Source organism: Urtica dioica, chromosome 5, assembly GCF_054948205.1.
Source record: "Urtica dioica subsp. dioica isolate 48M chromosome 5, U.dioica_male_clone48M_v1_H2, whole genome shotgun sequence".
NCBI lineage: Eukaryota > Viridiplantae > Streptophyta > Magnoliopsida > Rosales > Urticaceae > Urtica > Urtica dioica.
The window spans coordinates 826872-846059 of NC_142760.1; the positions used below are offsets into that span (position 1 = coordinate 826872).

Consider the following 19188-nt stretch of genomic DNA (forward strand, 5'->3'; position numbering starts at 1 on the left):
ACTGAATCTACAGGCTTGCAAACTCCATTGTAGTGATTTTTGGAGATGTCGTAGCGAAAGACGTTCATGTCACGCACCAAGAAAATCACGTCGCCGTTATTTGGATCAAAAGTGAGCATCAAGAACGACACCGGCGGCCTCGCTTGGACGAGGGTGACATCGTCAAATTCTGAAGCTAAGGATATTATCTTTGTGATTATAGACGTTGTAGTTGTCGTCATCGTCGTCTTCACTATCATCATTGTAGTTCTTATTTTCGTCACTGGGGGGTCATAATTAGGGCCAGCCTCATACTAGTCCGAGACGTACTTTGTGCTTACAATACCACATATGGACGGTGCCAAATAGACGAGCGTCTTAGATGGGAATCAAGCGAGACTCGCCGGGAAAGGGGTCAAAGGCCACGAGGCCGAATTTAGTCTTGTCTTCGTCAAGCCAATGCGCGACTCCCTTGGGCGTGACAAGAGGTAATTCATCATGTGATTGATAAGAGCGTTTTATACGTGTTTGTTAATGTTCACGACTTCGAAATGTCGTAAATTTTAGAGTGTTTTGATGTCGCTTTGGAGTTTTCTCTAAATTTTCAGAGTTCTGGATTAAATGGAGGTAATCTGAGCACATGGAAGGCTCGAGGCAACACCGAGGAACATCAAAAAAATTTCGGAAGAATTTTCCGAGAAGTGAGGCTCAATTTAGGGTGTTTGGCGAACATCCAATGTGGTTCGCCGCCAGGCAAATATCGTATTTTAAAACTAATTTATGATAATACTTAGATAGCTGTTTTTATTCCGAGAATAGCTTATTTAATTATAAGAATATCTCATTTATTGTTTTTCTCTTGTTTAAACCTGCTTTAAGTGTGATAATTACAGGTATCTTATTTTTAAAATACAATATATCAATTTTCATTCTTTTTCTAATAATATATTTTTCTATTATAACAACATCTTAGTTTCCAATTTTTTTTTCTCTTATTAATCAGTGTTTTAAATAATTTTACCATATTCAAACCAAGCTAAAAAAAATTGTGATTTGAAATTAATAAGATAAAAAAAGGCCAAAAGACAAAAAAAAAATGACTTTCATAGTAATTATTTATTTTTTATTTTTTTTGGGATGATTGAAAGAAAAAAAAATTAGGCCCCTTTTTTTTTCTTCGTCCAAGGCCTCCGATTTAGTTGAGCCGGCTCTGTTCGCCGCACCAAACTTCCATAAGAGCAACGTCCCATTTGGTGCACTGAACATCCCCATGCACACCCCATTTGGTGCACTGAGCACGCCCCCCATATTCTGCAATTTCGATTTTGCATTTTAATTGTATTTTGAGCCGTTGGATAACATACGACGGCCAAAATCTCCGAAAAGACTAAGGTAAACTACAAAAACGTTTTAGGCTTCTTAAAAACATATCTTTTCATTATTTTAGGGTTTATCTTTTCGTTCAAAATATGCTTTCTAAACACAATTAACTCAAAAATCTAATTACAATTAATCTTATATACACCGAAAGAAAGTTTGATGAAAAAATTAAGATAAAGAAAGGGACTTGGGCCAAGGTAGGTGCACCATTATTAAGACATTCAAGAATAGAGCCACTCTTTCCATGAACGTCGCCCATCGTATGTCGGTCGCTAAATCTACAAACTCGCAAACTCCGTCGTAATGACTTTTGGAAATGTCGTAACGAAAGACGTGCATGTCACGAACGAAGAAGATCACGCCGTCGTTGTTCGGATCAAAAGTGAGCACGAAGAACAACACCGGCCTTGCCTGGACCAAGGTGAGTTCGTGCACCGAAATCCAAGAGTCGTCGCCATCATCGTTCGACTCCCAAATTCTCAAGCTAAAGATCTTGGCTTTGTTATTAATGTTGTCATTGAAGTCGTTGTAATTATTTTTGTCCCTGAGGGCCGTCTTTAGGGACAGCCTGAGGCGGCTCCGGACTTGTCCAAGACGCAATGTGTGCTTACAGCACTTCAAATGGGACGGGAATGAGGAGCAGACGGGGGGCAGGGACTTTGTTTCATTGATTTGGATATTTTTATTCTCGCTTCTGCGCTTTTTGGCGCTTAGGGTTTTTCTGTTTCTTTTGACCTATATATACTGTTTGGAATACCCATAACTCCACCGCCGGGCTACTTTCGTAATTCCCTACATTATCTATTAAAATATAATAAGCGTAAATGCAAAAACACTGTTCATAAGGATTTATCCAATTAAAACATGCCACGTCAGCCAACTCCTTATGCAAACCGATTTTTTTTTTTGTTTAAAGTCGTAACCGCTGGTTTCTTTATACAAGCCGAATTTTTTTTTTTAAGTCGTAACCACGCGTCTCTTTCTTTCTCTTCTCTTTCTTCTGTCATTCGTTCTTCTTCCGGCTTTCATTCTGTACGGTAATATTTTGGTACTGTTCACAAGCCGAGATTTGAGCCACCTTTTCGCCCAAGCCGACATCCGAGTCACCTTTTCGTCCAGCTGATATATATGAGCCATCTTTTCATTGATAAAACCGATTTGCATTTTCTTTGGTGCCTATTCATTTCCCTCTTCTCTCACTCACTCTCCAGTTTTACTAATTTCTCTCTTCGGCCATTTCTTCAAGCTCTCTTTTTTATGCTCTCCTGCAAAGCTCCGCACACTTCTACTTGATCTCTTATGTCGGCCCTCAAACACGATCCAGGTTTTTTTTCTCTCTCTCTCCCTCTCTCTCTCTCTCTCTCTCTCTATATCTAATTTCGGAAATCTGGAAATCTGGATTCTGGAGATCAATTGTGGGTTTCTACATATCCCCATTTCTCCACTACCATTCTTATTAAAATGTTATTTCTTCTGATTGTAGACTTTGTTGGCAAGCGCGATCTCAGGTTCTTTCCGTCTCTCTAATTCACTTAATGACACACTTCATATATTCTCTTTAATCCTTCTAACATGCATCCTAAAGACAGCGCTCAAGGTACTATCTCTTTCTCTATTATTTTTTCTCAGGTTTACATAATTGAAATGGAATTAGAATTTTTTTTTAACTCATGTTAGATTTTTTTTAAGCGCAGACTTCTATTTCCTGAATTTTTTTTGGTTATCTTTACTGTACGAATCAATTTTCATTGGTCCTTAAGTTCGATTATTTGACACCTCAGTTTGCTAGATCTTTCAATGGAATTAGAAAAAAAAATTTTAACTCATGTTATATTTTTTTTAAAGCGCAGACTTTGTGTTCTTTATTTCATTATTTTTTTTGTGGATATTATGCTTTGCATTATTTGACAATTTTCATGCTTTCTTTGCCTAACATGGGTCTAATTTATCATGATATTGTCCTTTGCATCATTTGACAATTTTCATGCTTTCTTTGCCTAACATGGGTCCTGTAGTGAAAACTGGATAATGCTTTGCATTTGAAATCATTTATGCCAAGAATCAGAGTGTACTCGGAAGTTGAATTCAGTGGGTATTGCATATAATTCTCTGTTGTTTAGGTCTTATGGTTCTTTTGTCTTTTTATAATGCTGAAGGATATTTTGTTTTATATTTAAATTTTTTAACTTGCTTCCTCTGATGGTTTTCAATAGTATAATTGTCTATCTTTGATCATGCAAATTTGTGGACCTTGTCAAGTTTGCTATTACTTAATGCAGGTAGACATGCTTTAGCCTGCAACATCATCTGCAGAGAATGCAACCAGCAAGGGGCAGGTAGATCATATTTTCCAGCCGTCAAGTCTTCTCAATGAATTGGTATGACGTTATTTTTTTTATTGGGTGCTTTTCTTCTTCCCATAGGGATCTTCACCTATCTTTATTAGATGAACATTCTCAAGCTTCAAATCAGAGAAACAGGAAACCTCAGCGTAGACAGCGAAGCATTGCTTAGATGATCAATTTGGGGTAAGTAGTTATTTATCTAAAAGAAATTAAAAAAATATCCTCACGTAGTATAAGAAGGATAAGTATTTATTTTAATTTACAGGGCACTCACAATTCTTTGAAAAGGCAGAGACAACGGGGTTCGGCCCGATCGGAGTTCTTTTCTAGAGGTAACCTCAAATTTGTACTTTGTTTGACTACTAATTTATATTTAAAAAAAAAAATCGTTCATCTACTTAATAAAAATATGCATGCCTTTTTTCTTCTAATATAGTCCTAATTATTTCTTGATTATTTTGGGAAACCTTTATTTTCTCAATTTTTAATTGATTTCCTTTTCGCATTTTTGTCCAGGCATGCAAGATAAAACGTCAGATTCGTTGCCAGTCATTCCTCTGCAGGTCTTCTTGATTTTTCTGTTTGTATCAAGAATCAGCCCAGTCTTGATCAACGTGTATATAACGTGCCTTCAGTTTCGCAAGTTGCTGCTATGTGGGTGGACAACGGTTCATCTGGAGATCAGTTTAACAGAGATATTTTGGTACATGGTATGGACAATAGCACCCATCCAATTTGTTCTGATCTATTTTCCAGAACAAGTCGATCGATTTGTATGCGCTGAAATACCCTCTATGGCTGAACAACCATACTTGCATTCTCTTGTTGTAAAGCACATGATTCACGGTCCGTGTAGTCCTTTAAATCCAAATAATGTCTGTATGAGGTAAGGGCACTGCAAAGATCATTTTCCAAAGCAATTTCTAGCAGCGACACGGCTAGGTGAAGATTCATATCCGTTGTACAAAAGAAATTCATTTAGCCCTATTGTAACAATGCGTAAAAGGGATTTGGATAATAGATGGGTTGTTCCATACAATCCTTTCTTGCTTGCAAAATATGAATACGATACTTGCTTTATATTTCTTATTATCTCTTTAATGTATGTTAGTTAAGAAAAACGAATTAATTTTAAATTTTTTCTTTTCAAATAATAATAATAATAAAGGAAAGTAACTAAAATTAAAAAAAATAGTTACTTTCCTTTATTATTATTATTATTATTATTATTATTATTATTTTGTATTACATATTTAAGTATGTCATTTGCTTAACCCCTTATTTTTTTTTTTACTTGACCGATCGTTTTATGTTGTATGTTTTTGATCTACTTTTTCCTTTCTATTATTTATATCGGTTGCATCTCCATTTATCTCGTATATATATACATATATATATATATATATATATATATATATATTCACCTCCATTTATTATTATTAAGCTTCATAAATTTTAGGCCATTTTTCATTATTGCATCATACTTATTGGGGCAGAAAAAAATTGTTCTGGATTGAATTTAGCCCAAAAAAGTCTAACGCCAAGGCAAAGCATTGAATTTTGCTTTTTCAGCCGTTTTCGCTAATTTTGGTTTTTTTGAAGACAAAGCATTGACTTCATAAATTTTAGGTTTTTTTGCATTGTATCATACTTCCGTTCGTGGGAAATATTTTTGTTATGGATGGAATTCGGCCCAAAATGGTCTAAAAATAAGAGCGAAGCTCTGGATTATTTTTGTTGGACTGCTTTCGCTCAAAATTTTATAGCCCAATGTAAATTTTTATAACTATATTTTCATGGTCTCTACAGTGCTTCAGGTTGAGCTTAGACAACGGTTCTTGATCTTTGATGTGATAATTTGAAGACTCTTAGATAACATGGATTGTTTTGCTTGCGTACTCACTCATTGTATTTCCTTTAGTGTGAATGGGAAGCATACAAGTCTCGCTCGCTCATGGATTGTAAGATCAAAGTTTTTTAGTACACGAAACTCTTTCATTCTTATTCTTTATAATAAAATTAAAGTACTTTTCATCACACGGTAGCTATATTATTTGTATAGTAATTAAACAAACAATGTCCAATGGTTTCACACACAAGCTCATTAATATGCACGACACGACCTTAATTATTCGACCAAAAAATAAAAATGTTTTAGACGGGAACGGGATCCACGAACATAGACGTGATGAGAGTCTTCATGAGTCCCCCCGAGTGGGTGAAATTATCTTCATGCTTGTATAGAATTTCTACCACACGTGTGCAATTGATCGCACGTGTAAGGATAGGCAACGGCACAACCCTAGTAGGGTCAATCCAATCTTCATTTATATCCTTCCACGCCTCACTAATCTGCCTTCGCAATTCAATATAAGCCTCTTCCTCCGACACCCCGTGTTGTTTTACATAGCACTCTACGCTTGATGCCACATGTCCTCTCTTTTGTTCGAACTACATGTTACAATAATAAAAAAAAAAGATTTATAATTAATTAGGCCACTTTAAACATGTGATTTTGGATCTAGCATATGTTTGACAATTTTTAGAGATATAGCCAAATGGCTTATGTGGCAATAATTAAGGTCTTATTTGCATTTATTTATTAATAAATTCGTCACTTTTTCTCTCCTATTTTTTTCAAATAATTTTTTTTTGCATCAAAACTTAAAAAATTTGTATCTTTCTCATACGAACTCGAAATTGAGTGATTTCAAATCCTACAAATTCGTGGTGTCGAGATCTTCAAAAATAGACTCATTGTGTTTGATGAAAAATTATTTTTAATGCATCATATTTACATTTCCATTTATTTTTGTTTATAATTTCAAAAAATTTCAGTTATTTCCATATTTAAGGTAGATTTTTCTACATCTCTGGTATTAAACATTATTTTTCATCAAACACAATGGATCTATTTTTGAAGAACTCGGCGTCACGAATCCGTAGGATTCGGAATCACTCAATTTCGAGTTCATATGAGATAGATATGGTTTTTTGAAGTTTTTATGTAAAAAAAAGTGTGTGAAAAAATAGGAGAGAGAAAATGACGAATTTATTAATAAATAAGGGTAAATAAGATCTTAATTATTGCCACATAATCATGCTGGCTATTTTCCTAAAAGTTGTGAAACATAAGCTAAAAACAAATTTTATAGTTTCATGTTGGCTATTTCGCTACATTGCCCTAAAAAAATCGGACAAAATAATCAATTTTTTTTATTACTTAATTAAGAAAAACTAATGGATGTATAGCTAAATATCAGAATTTTGTCTAAAATTAGTAAAATAGTCAAATTTTTAATAATACTTTTGACCTTATAATTAATTTTTTTAAAGTAATAATTGTTTGTAAAAAAATTGCCAAACTTTTAATTAGAGTGTTAAAAATATTTTTGAAATAAGCTTAACTTTGACTATTTTGCTGGAAACTTGAAAATTTAGCTATTTTACTAATAATTATTTTCAAATAGTTATTTTGTTCAATTTTATTAGATATTATATACATAGGTAAAAAAATTACTCTTGTAATATAAATTGAGCCAATTAAACCAGTAGTCCAATAACTCATACTCCTTTTAAAATGAACAAAAAATTCATTTTATTAATAAAATAGTCCATCAGACCCGCAGTAAAATAATTAACCAAAGAGTAAATTACTGTGGGTCTGGTGGACTAAAATCTTTAAAAAAAAAAATTACATGCATGTAAATATTTTCAAAGTTTACTATTCTGTTAAAAACCAGCCTTACTCATGTAAATATTTTCAAAGTTTACTATTCTGTTAAAAACCAGCCTTACTTGTTTCGTGGATTTATTAATTTTTAGTTAGGAAATCTAATAATAATAATAAATAAATAATTTTTTTTTAACGCAATCAACATTATTGGCATACTTAATATCGTACATAGTAAACATATACAAGTTATAAGTTATACAGAAATGCTTTACAGCACGACTCACGACTTTGAACTATCCACTCAAGCAGGGCCGGCCCAAACTCACCGGGGCTCTAGGCGATTCAATATTTTGGGGCCCTATAATACTAATAAATTTAAATTTTCAGGGTAAAAAATGTAAAAATTTTTAGAAAATTGGCTAAAAATGTAAATTTTTATGATAAAAATGTAAATTTTCTTAAAAATAGGCAAAACGTGTAAATATTTTTGGGCTCATCCACATATGGGGCCCTAGGCCTGGGCCTACCCTGCCTTAGCCCAGGGCCGGCAGTGCACTCAAGTGTTGACACGTGGACAAATTTTAAAAATTTATCCACGTGTCAACACTTGAGTGGATAGTTGAAAGTAGTGAGTTCTCTAAGTTATAACATACCTTATGGCCAACAATGTCATCCATTAGCCTGGTAATGACCGAACCGGCACGAATAATTTTGGGGTATTTGGAGATCCACTCAAAAGCCTCCTTTGTGGCAATATCTCTCATCCCAAGGAGAGAAATGACGACAAAAAGGCATTGACCAGATGTTATTAAACCATGTTGCATATATTCCTCCATTGTGGGCACACATCTCTTACTGAATAATTCCGCTTCTTCTAAGTACGCTCGGCAAATTTCTTTCATCTACTAATTCCATTAGCATGATTATTTAATTAACTCAATCCATGGTGAATACTTTTAGATTACCAAAAAAAAAAAATATATACTTACGTATAAATCAACAAAGCGAGTATGCGTTTTCTTATATGTCTATGTATAGTTTTATAATTTTTTGGGTTATTCCAAAATTATGCCCTATTTCTTATATGTCTTCACATTATTCAATAAGAGTAATTTATTCTAAAAGTCTTACAACAAATGTCATGAAAAAAGAAATCAAATTTAATGATAAATATATCATGGAATTTTTTTGTAATTACAATCGTGGTCATAAAAGTGGAATAAGACTTTTTTTTAATAGATAATAGAGAAAAATCTTCTAATTAACCTTTTTTTTTTAATATTCCTTATTATCATCCCCCTTAAACTATATTCTTGGGCAATCGAAACACAATAAGCTGGAGCTATATGTTTTGTTTCGGGCTCCAAAACAGTACCAAAAACAATATGATATTGAGATAATTTCATACATATTAACTCAAATCAATAATAATTTGCCATAATCCGTTAATTTTAGAGACCACACGTACGTAAAGCTAATAATTTTAATAATAATAATAATTAGTATAAATATAATAGCTATTAAACTAATAACTACCCTCAATTAAAAGTAACTCTAAATTATAATAAAATATTAAAAATATTGCTAGTTTCATGTCTAATCTCTTATAGTATGAACCATATATCTTAATTGACCCATTTTATTTGATTAATTATTAGATAGTAAAATTATAATTTTAACATCCGAGACTCTAATTAAAGCGCGACCTCGTGTTTGGCATATTGAATTTGATACGATCCCATTTCTTCATTTTCCATCCACTCCTCTATCTCGTCATATATATCCAACAATGCCTTGTAAATGTTCTTCATGTACTTGGGAAGTTGATCCACACAGTTGATATTCCAGCTGAATAAAATAGCACATACCGAATTATAGTTAAACTTGCGGACTTTAATTTACAGTCGTTTTGATTCACAAAATTTACCTATGGATCGCTTTTGTGAGTGATCGAAGTTCCTTAATTGTTCCGTGAGCATCATACGTGTCATCGAGAACTAGCAAGATGAAACCTATTTTTACGAGTATTTTTCTGACAATGGCATATTTGGGCTCATAAAAAATTCCCATCATCCAAAAATAACACTCGACAAATCTCTCTCGAAAGTATGGTAGCTTTGATTTAAGGTCCAATTCTTTCCACCACCTGATTAAAGAAAATTATTCGTAGCTCATTAAGCATTAATCACATATAATTTCTAAAATTAAAATTTCAATAACGTACCTCGTGAGTTCACATAGTTCCATTTGGTGCAACTTTTGGACGTAATTAAAATCTAGCTTCGCAAAGTTGAGCAAGACCTCATTGTGGGAAGGGTCTTCACGGTAGATAGAGATAAAATATTTTGCCTCCACTCTTGGCAAGCCTTTCCTGATCGGCCGCTCCAAGGCGTGCTTGACTTGCGCGACAAGAAACGTACTCAAATTTGATGACGTGGCTACCGAGGATTGAAGATGTTCTGTAGTAAAAGACAAAGCCTCTTCCAAGACAAGCTCTCCATGAACCATGAGATGAGAAGCTTCGTACAAGCTCAACATTCCTTGAACATCACTCGTGAGCTCAGATTTGAATTTCCCTTCCTCGTCCGTAAACTTCTTGAATATTTCTACTTTATAGAATGAGAGAATTCGTTTTTATTAAATATACAAATAATTAGTCAAATAAGCCACCGAAAGTCTAAGAATTGCTAGATAGCCAATCTTTTGTAAATTTTTTGTAAATAACCGGCTCAACTTATTTACGGTACTCATAAAGACAAAAATATTTCCGCTTATTTTGAGTTTTTTTTTTTGTCTTTTTTAGCACCGTAAATAAGTTGAAGTGGCTATTTACAGAAAATTTACAAAAGATTGACTAATATACAAACGCTATAAATCAAATGACTATATAACTAAAAGACTCTTATATATAAAATCGATTGCGCTATTAAATAATAATCAATGAGGTGATAATTATTATGCTATTATCGTTATTAGTACTATACCACTTGATATGTGATACCCTTCTTCTCTAAGTAGCCGAAACCGAAGCGAAACGATATGCAGACTATCATTTCGGATTGATTCATGATAATCAAAAGGGACGTTATTGATCTGTTTCAAGATTTCACAAATTTCTTCCTCGAAATGATACGAGAAACCTAGCCGTTTGAATGTGTCAACCAAATGTAGGGCTTCTGAGAGCTTAGAGACAGAAGTAGCCGTTAGCATCATCTTAACCTCCTCTTTCAGTTGTTTATAATTTTCTTCCACAATCTATACGTACACACACCAATTATTACAATTATAAAAAATATATATCCATCATATGCATCTTTAAAATTAAAAAAAAAAAAAAAAAATACACGCAAATATTTATATATAGAGAGAGAGGGTTTTCTATACCGATGATTGAGAGCCGCAATATTTGAGAAAATAATCGCCCCAAATAGTAGGATGAAAATCCGCAGATCGACGAAAGTCATTTTCCGAAATGTTGTTTGTGGCCATTATTCTCAAGTTGGTATTATATATTAAACAGTATTTCTTTTGAGACAATAAGTTTATGGTTCTGCATCTCTTTATATAGCCTTCAGGCATTGACAGCAGGCTGGTAATTTTCTTAATGTAATGTTAATTATTATTACTTTGCCTAGTCGTGTAATTTTCTTGTATTTTATAAATTTTCCTCAATTGAATGTGTTGGATTTTTTTCTTCTTCTTCTTGTTTTTTTATTGGAAAATGAATGTGTGGAACAGTGGAAAGAGACATTGTTAGATTAAAAGTACATGCAAGACATTGATGAATTCTAACACGCAACCCAACCATTTAGAATAAAATATAAAGTAAATTTTCTATTTGAAGATTAGAGTTAACAAAGTTTTAATTAATTTTAAAAGCTGCGTGACGACAAATTTATGATAAATTCTCAATTTAAAAGCTTTACATTTTTATGACAAATGAAAAGTTATTCAAAAAAAAAAAATACTAATATTATTAGGGTCTAGTGGCTATCTAATCATATGAATTACGTTAGAAATTTTGAAATAACTAACGTTTCGTTAATTTTTTGTAAATAGTCACGTAAATCTATTTACGCTATCAAAATAATAAAAAAAAACACAGAGTAAATTTCTAATAAATATGACTATTTACGAAATATTTACAATAGTTTTTTTGCTATTTACGAAAAATTTACAAAACGTTGGCTAAAACGCAAACGCCTTTAAAGTCTTGGTAGCTTTCTGTCAGAAAAGAATATGCTTATATTGAGTTCTTGTATAGTTGCTATTCGTCATACAAACGCTTATGTTTATGTGACTTATATCGCTAAATTTTTGATATTTTTATCACTGAGTTTGTGAATGTATTATAGATTTTGAGCTATTTAGTTATATTGTGTGTATTATTTTTTATGTTTGAAATTTAGTGTTTTATTCGTACTATCTGTGTATGGATATTTCTCAAATTCATGATGGTCACTAATTACCTTCGTAGATAAATTTGCTCAAACCTGAGAGAAGGATTGCTCAATTTGTTTGCAAATCCACCGTTTGTCTTGTCAGTAAACTAAATTTCTATTTTAATACAGTATCCATATGTTAATCTTATCATGCTATGAACGCGTTTTTCAAGTTTCAATAACAAAATTGACAAGATATGGAGTACGATCTGCCGACATTGTCTATCTTAAGTGTGAATTGATCTATTTTATGGTTCGGTAAATTATCTTCAGTTTCTAAAAAATTAGATATGTGGTACTGTGAAACGAAATAGAATTACTAATACACTTAACACTATTAACGATTTGATGTTTAGAAAACTACTCAATGAATTTCAGTCTTTTGGCTAGGCATTTTCTAAATTAAATTGAGAGATGGATATACTCTTGACTCTTTATTAAATATGGTGCTATTGGATATTATTACGGGTTGACTTTGTAGCTCTGTTTGATCAAATAAACATCTAATACCTTCCTCCTAAATTCGCGTCGAGATTATATTTCGCCTCTAGAATGGTTAGAGCGTTTCTAGTATTTTGGAGTAGAGACTCTTATAATTTTTTTTTTAAGAAAACCACTATAAATATTACGCAAAGATTCGAGATGTACAGGTCAAAATAAGCAAGAATAAACCAAGTTGAATACCGTATTTTAATACTTATCCTGTTATGAATGTGTGATCAGACACACAAAGCCACAGCCTGCCCTGCCCAAGGCCCCTCTCAATTTTTTTTTTTTTTTTTTTATTATTTTTTTTTTTTGCAGTTTTGTCCATGTTTGATTTTTTTTTACCTTAAAAATTCATAAATCAACCTCTTATGATTTTTTTTTTGCATATTAGCCCCTAGTCTAGATTCTCGGATTCATCCTGTGCGTGATTACTCTTTTTCAACAAGATTCGACTGAAAATATATATCGTACGTCAAATTTGCCAATTCTCGCTTTGTATTCTCAATCAATTAAATTTTATTGCGATAAATTCACACACGCAAGCGTACGTGTCGCCGACCTAATATAGTGTATAAGAAGTACGAGTATCGATCTCACGAGAGCTAGTAATTTTAACGATTTTTTTACCTTGACGCGAATTGATTCAAAAGTAAGAGTAAGATGGTTTTATACGATTACCAAAAATAATTGAACGCAAGAAACAAATCTAACGAGTTTAAACAAAGAGAGAAGCAGGGCCACGACTTCACCACCAAACGACTACGTTACTATCCATATATTGTCTATTGTTGTCTCGTTTCTATGTTACCAGTTTCACCCTCTCTAACATATTCACTATCATTGCTCTAGCAAATCTATACAATTGGCAAATTGTTATCCTCTCGGCCTCTAATCCTATTAAAACAATCTACACATAAAGAACGAGAATTTAAACGATGGCATTCTCGCCTAGAGTTTTCTACTAATCTAGGTTGATCATGATGATAGTAACAAAAGCACGATAATTTACTTTTTCTCGAGTAGCAAACGGTTTAAACAATAATTCAAAGGTAGCTAATCAATGAACTAACATTAAGCATGGCTAATAATCATGCAAACAAAATTAGAAACAAGCAATAGACAAATATTAGAGAATCATCAACTCGTAATATCGGTTGGGCTACATCGCAATCGCATAAAAATATAACCGCTAAAAGAATTCATAAATAAGCACAAACACAAAATAATAATAGTAAGCAATAAAATCATTATTGAAAAGAAAAATGAATTCATATTAAATAAAAGATGTTCAACAATAATCTAGAGCAACAAAAAATAATAAACAAAAGAAAAGGAAGAAGAAAGAATGAAGTAGAGATTGAAAGACTCATCAGGTTGTCAGTTCTGGATAATACGTTAGTATCGGTTCGGGTTACTTCGCAGCCGCATAAATATAAAGAATTCATAAACAAGCACAAACACAAAATAATAATCGAAAGTAATAAAATCATTATTGAATAGAAAAATGAATTCATATTAAATAAAAGATGTTCAACAATAATCTAGAACGGAAAAAAAAAAAAACAAAAGTAAAGGAAGAAGAAAGAATGAAGTAGAGATCAAAGACTCGTCAAGTTATCAGTTTCGGGGAAGAACACTTTTTCTCTTCTCCAAAAGCTCTAAAAACAAAGTGTCGAGAACGATTGAGTCTCTCTGCTCTGTACTTTTCTTGTCTTGTTAAAATATTCTTCAAGGAAACAAATAAATTAAAATAATCAGCGAGTAAAGTCAGTAACGCTTTTTATATTTAATATATAAACGTGATGGTCCGGATTTAAAGGGTATAACTAAAATTATGAAAGCTCAGATTCTACGCTAGCAGTTATTTATTGATTGGATTATGCTCTAGTTTTTTTTTTTTTTTGCCCTGTAATATTCAATGGGGAATATTACGTTTCGCCAACAGGTAGGAGATAATCCAATGGCAGTCAATTGGTTGCCCCCAAAATAAACTAAACAAACGAAATTACAGACATTTTCGTATTTACATGCTAAATAGGAAATAGCATATTGATTTTAAAAAGTTTTGAGACATTCATAAATTTAATAAAATTCTGTTTATTTATAATCAACTGATAGAAGGGGAAACCATAAATTTTAATCAGAAGTAAAATAGTCCGAAATGAAGAGTTAAATTTACTATAAAAAAAAAAGAGAAATAAACAAATAATTTAAACATCAATGATAACAACGTTGAAGAAACTACAATTATTTGCCACATTAATGATGGCGCTTGCGCACTCACATTGAGTGAGACTGAGACCCATTTAACATATGAATCTCACAAATTGTGTGTGCGCTAATTAAGTCAATTAAATAAATATGTATATTATTTTTTCTCGTATTTTATAAATTTTCCTCAATTGAATGTGTTGGATTTTTTTCTTCTTCTTGTTTTTTTTGGAAAATGAATGTGTGGAACAGTGGAAAGAGACGCTGTTAGATTAAAAGTACATGCAAGACATTGATGAATTCTAACACGCAACACAACCATTTAGAATAAAATATAAAGTAAATTTTCTATTTGAAGATTAGAGTTAACAAAGTTTTAATTAATTTTAAAAGCTGCGTGACGACAAATTTATGATAAATTCTCAATTTAAAAGCTTTTTAAATACTCATAACATTTTTATGACAAATAAAAAGTTATTCCAAAAAAATACTAATATTTTTAGGGTCCAGTGTCTATCTAACCATATGAATTACGTTAGAAATTTTGAAATAGCTAAAGTTTCATTAATTTTTTGTAAATAGTCACGTAAATCTATTTACGCTATCAAAATAATAAAAAAACACAGAGTAAATTTCTAGTAAATATGACTATTTACGAAATATTAACAATAGTTTTTGGCTATTTACGAAAAATTTACAAAACATTGGTTAAAACGCAAACGCTTATGTTTATGTGGCTTATATCGTTAAATTTTTTATATTTTTATTACTGAGTTTGTGAATGTATTATAGATTTTGAGCTATTTAGTTATATTGTGTGTATTATTTTTTATGTTTGAAATTTAGTGTACAAATATTCATACTATCTGTGTATGGAAATTTCTCAAATTCATAATGGTCACTAACCTTCGTAGAAAAATTTGCTCAAACCTGAGAGAAGGATTGCTCAAACCTGAGTGTCCAATTTGTTTGCAAATCCACCGTTTGTCTTGTCAGTAAACTAAATTTCTATTTTAATACAGTATCCATATGTTAATCTTATCTTGCTATGAACGCGTTTTTCAACAACAAAATTGACAAGATATGTAGTTTATATATGTGTTTTTGGGTGCCTAATTTTGTTTATATATGGTTTACGGTGATTTTCGGAGCTATTTGGACTCTTAAATGAGATCATACGGTAAAAAAATACTTAAAATCGGAAAATTGATGAAAACAAGGTTTTTGGGCACCGTGGCGCGGTGTAAACACTAGAATTTCACTGCAGCGTGTTGAAACTGGAGAGTAGCGCAGTAATTTGAATCGGCCGTAACTTCTTGCTCTATTGTCAGATTTTTGCAAACATGCATTGGAAAGCTAAAAGCAAGCTCTATCCAATGGTGGAGAGAATTCATCCAAAATCATCAAAATCTCAAATCATGCAGAAAAAGACGTCAGGTTTCTTTATTAGCTCTACCTCGTTCGAAAAGTCTTCAAATCATCCCAAATTTGCCTCATTGCTCTCAAAACACTTTTAGTTCATGAAATACCAATAAGAACAAAGAAAACTATAGAAAATACAAAGACACCTGAGGAATAGCTTCGATTCAAACCCGGGAACGAACGATTTGTCTGAAATTGGCTCTCAAATTGGAAATTTGAAATCAAAATCCCCGTAAGCAGATCTGTCAGATCAACGATGCCTTAAACTCGTCGAAATCGTCCAGTTTCTTTTCCTTTGTGCCTCGCTTTGTCGGCGTCGTTGCAGACTCTCCGACCCCGTCCCTATCATCAGCATAGGCTAGGTCTAGGTCGATGAAGCCCCAATCAACACCGACGAGGTTGGAGGTGGGAACCGTTTGGGGTTTTAAGGTTTTTTTTTTTAGGGTTCAACGTGTTTTTTTTTATGAACAAAGGTTTTTTTTATGGACGAAGGGTTGTGGTCTCTTGTTTTTATTTTATTTATTCATTCTTCTGAGTAAATCAATTGAGATGAAAAGGAAAATTGATTTAGGGGGGAATGGGAAAAAAGAAAGAGAGGGTGATTTTAAAAAAAAAATAGTTTCGTAAAATCTCTTAGCACGTGTAAAAATATTATTTATATATATTTTTAAAGATTCAATTTCTGTGGGAGACTTTTAACTACTTTTTTTTTAATACAGTAGTCTATAATATATTATTTACTACGTTTTATATTTCAAATGTAGTCTTGTTACTTCATAAATTCAGTTGAACGTAGTTTATTCTAAAAGACTATTTTTTTTTAGTTAATGTTAATCGCGTTTTGGATTAGCACTAAGAACCGTCCGTTGTTCGATCTGGGGCCGGACCCTATGACCGCTCGTAGGTTGAGTTTGGTGAAGTTCTTCTATTCTCGTCATCCTTGCCTCATCGGAAAGTGGTTTCCAGTTCCTTGTCACCTCGCCAATAGTCGGCCTTCGTGTTCTTCACGTTCTTCGTGTTCGTCGTGTTCTTCAATCTGAGAATCAAGAAACATGAACTAGGGGGCGCGGAGGGTTTTCCTCCGACGCGCGCTCCGACGCTCAACATTAGTAGAGGTGGGGGGTCTCATCTCGTCTCTAGAGGGTAGAGAGAGGAAATATTTCTCTAGTAAGAGAGAGACAGAGGTTTTTCAAGTCCAAAGAGAACTTACTCTGAGAGAGAGTTGAGAGGGGTATTTATAGAGGCTTAAGACTTGTCTTGATTATGAGTTCAAGGAAAGAGAGGCTGGAGGCAAGTGGGGTTGGCAGCAAGATGCTTTGGGCAGGTTGGCGACAAGGAGTCTTGGGAAGGTTGGCGGCATCATAATTAGAGGAGTTGGCGACAACTGCCTCTAAGTTGATTTTTGGGGTTGGCGGAAACCTGGAGTAGGCGGCATTTTGAGTTGGCGTCACCTCAGGTTGGTGCGTCATCAAGTTGACGTCACCTCAAGTTGGTGTCACCGTCAAGTTGACGGCATGACAGGTTGGCGACACTATCAGGTTGGCGACGTCATCAATTTAGTGCCACCATCAGGTTGGCGACGTCATCAAGTTAGTGCCACCATCAAGTTGGCGACGTCATCAAGTTAGTGACATCATCCGGTTAGCGACACTTCAAGTTGGTGCCATCATTAAATTGACTGCATGGCAGGTTGACGACATCATCAAGTTAGTGGCACCATCAAGATGACAGCGTCATTAGGTTGACGGCGTCATCAGTTTGGCGATAAGGCTTATATAATGGCCAAGAAAGTTTGAAGACGAAGCTTGTTTTGTGGCCAAAATGAGTTGGCGTCAAGAGTCAAGGTTGACTCGAGGTTTGACCAAAAGATTTCTCTTGTGAACTTGAGATTTATGTATGAGCTAGCCTTGTCATTTTTGCTCTCGGGGTGTCATTTCTAACTTGTGAAAATCTGATCCAACGGTTAAAATGTAGTCTTTTAACAAGAAAAGAATGTAGTCTATTTAAACTTTTGTGGTAGTGTCAACTCTCTCCTTTAATACTTATCCATATTTTAACTCTATCATGTTTAATACTTATCCATATTTTAATCCTATCATGTTATCCATATGTTCATGAACGCGTTTTTCAGCAACAAGAATGAAAAGATATAGTACGTACGATGTGCCAACATTGTCAATCTTTATTAGGTATGAATTGATCTAGTTTATTAGATAAACACAATGTTGTGTCAAACGATCAATCAGAATTACTAATACACTTAAAAACTATTTGATGTTTATTAATTATGAAAAACCACGGCAATTTCTATATTTTCATTATAATTCTCGTGTAATAGTGATCCGTACGTAAGTTGTAACAATATAAAAACACAAAAGATAGAGTTATTAATATTTAAAGAATAAATCACAAAAATCAACCCTAACCTAAAAGTTTAAATATGACCTGAATGGTAATATACCCTTAAATTAGTAAGAGGTGTATTTGGAATTGCCAAAACTATGTAATAATAATAAGAGGTACATTTGAGTAATAATGTTGAAGATTTGTCTACAAACACTATTTGTAATCAAAGCAAAAAATTGTTCATAACAGCACCAAAACGAACGAGAGAGAGAGAGAGAGCTTAATAAGTGGAATCAGTGACAATTAGACTATTTGCTCTCTTTCAGCAATAGACTTTTGGGACATATATACCCTCAATAATAAAATAAATAAAATAGAAAATAAAAAGGTTTTCAGCAATAGCTTGTCTGTCTATGTTCACTATTTCGGAGACAATTCTCGTACAAGTGTGTTGACCGGCAAAAACAGTGATCTCAAACCTTTTGGATTCCTCATCTTTAATACGCTTCAACCTGTACTGAGAGCTTTTATCACAAACTCAATATTATCTTTCACTCAAAAGATCTGAGAGCTTTGTTTTACAAAGCGAACTTGTTTTGAAAGGTCTGACCAACGTAAAGGTCATTGCAACGTAGAGGTTAATTAATTTAATCACGAAAACATGCATGTGGTTCATCAAATTAAATTTTGTGCAAAGCTTTTTTTACCACTTTTATTTTCTTCATGATAACAGAGAAGGGCAAACAATAATCAACATATATTATATAAGATTTAGCATTTAAAAATTAAAGACATATTAAAAGATATTTTTTTTTCAGATTTTAATTTCTCCCAAATAGTCGAGCCCTAATCTTGATACGTAACACTTATTAACATATCCCAAAATGTTATCGACCTT

General features: G+C 33.0%; 1 protein-coding gene and 1 long non-coding RNA gene across 5 annotated transcripts; one reads left to right on the forward strand and one right to left on the reverse strand.

The window, feature by feature from the left end:
- Positions 1-2209: 2209 nt before the first annotated feature.
- Positions 2210-4449, forward strand: LOC149394668 (uncharacterized). 4 transcript variants are annotated; one of them, XR_016296931.1, is made up of 6 exons: positions 2210-2683; positions 2843-2956; positions 3375-3451; positions 3639-3887; positions 3970-4036; positions 4221-4449. It is a non-coding gene; the product is annotated as an uncharacterized LOC149394668 (long non-coding RNA). The 4 variants fall into 4 exon arrangements; XR_016296929.1 differs by having other exon boundaries at positions 2843-3451; XR_016296930.1 differs by having other exon boundaries at positions 2843-3447.
- Positions 4450-5857: 1408 nt separating this feature from the next.
- Positions 5858-10974, reverse strand: LOC149394669 ((-)-germacrene D synthase-like). Its single transcript, XM_089615772.1, has 7 exons — positions 10765-10974; positions 10365-10635; positions 9605-9986; positions 9308-9526; positions 9087-9228; positions 8034-8282; positions 5858-6155 (listed from the first exon to the last, which is right to left on the reverse strand). The coding sequence occupies exons 1-7, from the start codon at positions 10957-10959 to the stop codon at positions 5859-5861; spliced, it is 1755 nt and encodes a 584-aa protein (XP_089471898.1). The 5' UTR covers positions 10960-10974; the 3' UTR covers position 5858.
- Between the last annotated feature and the right edge of the window lie 8214 nt (positions 10975-19188).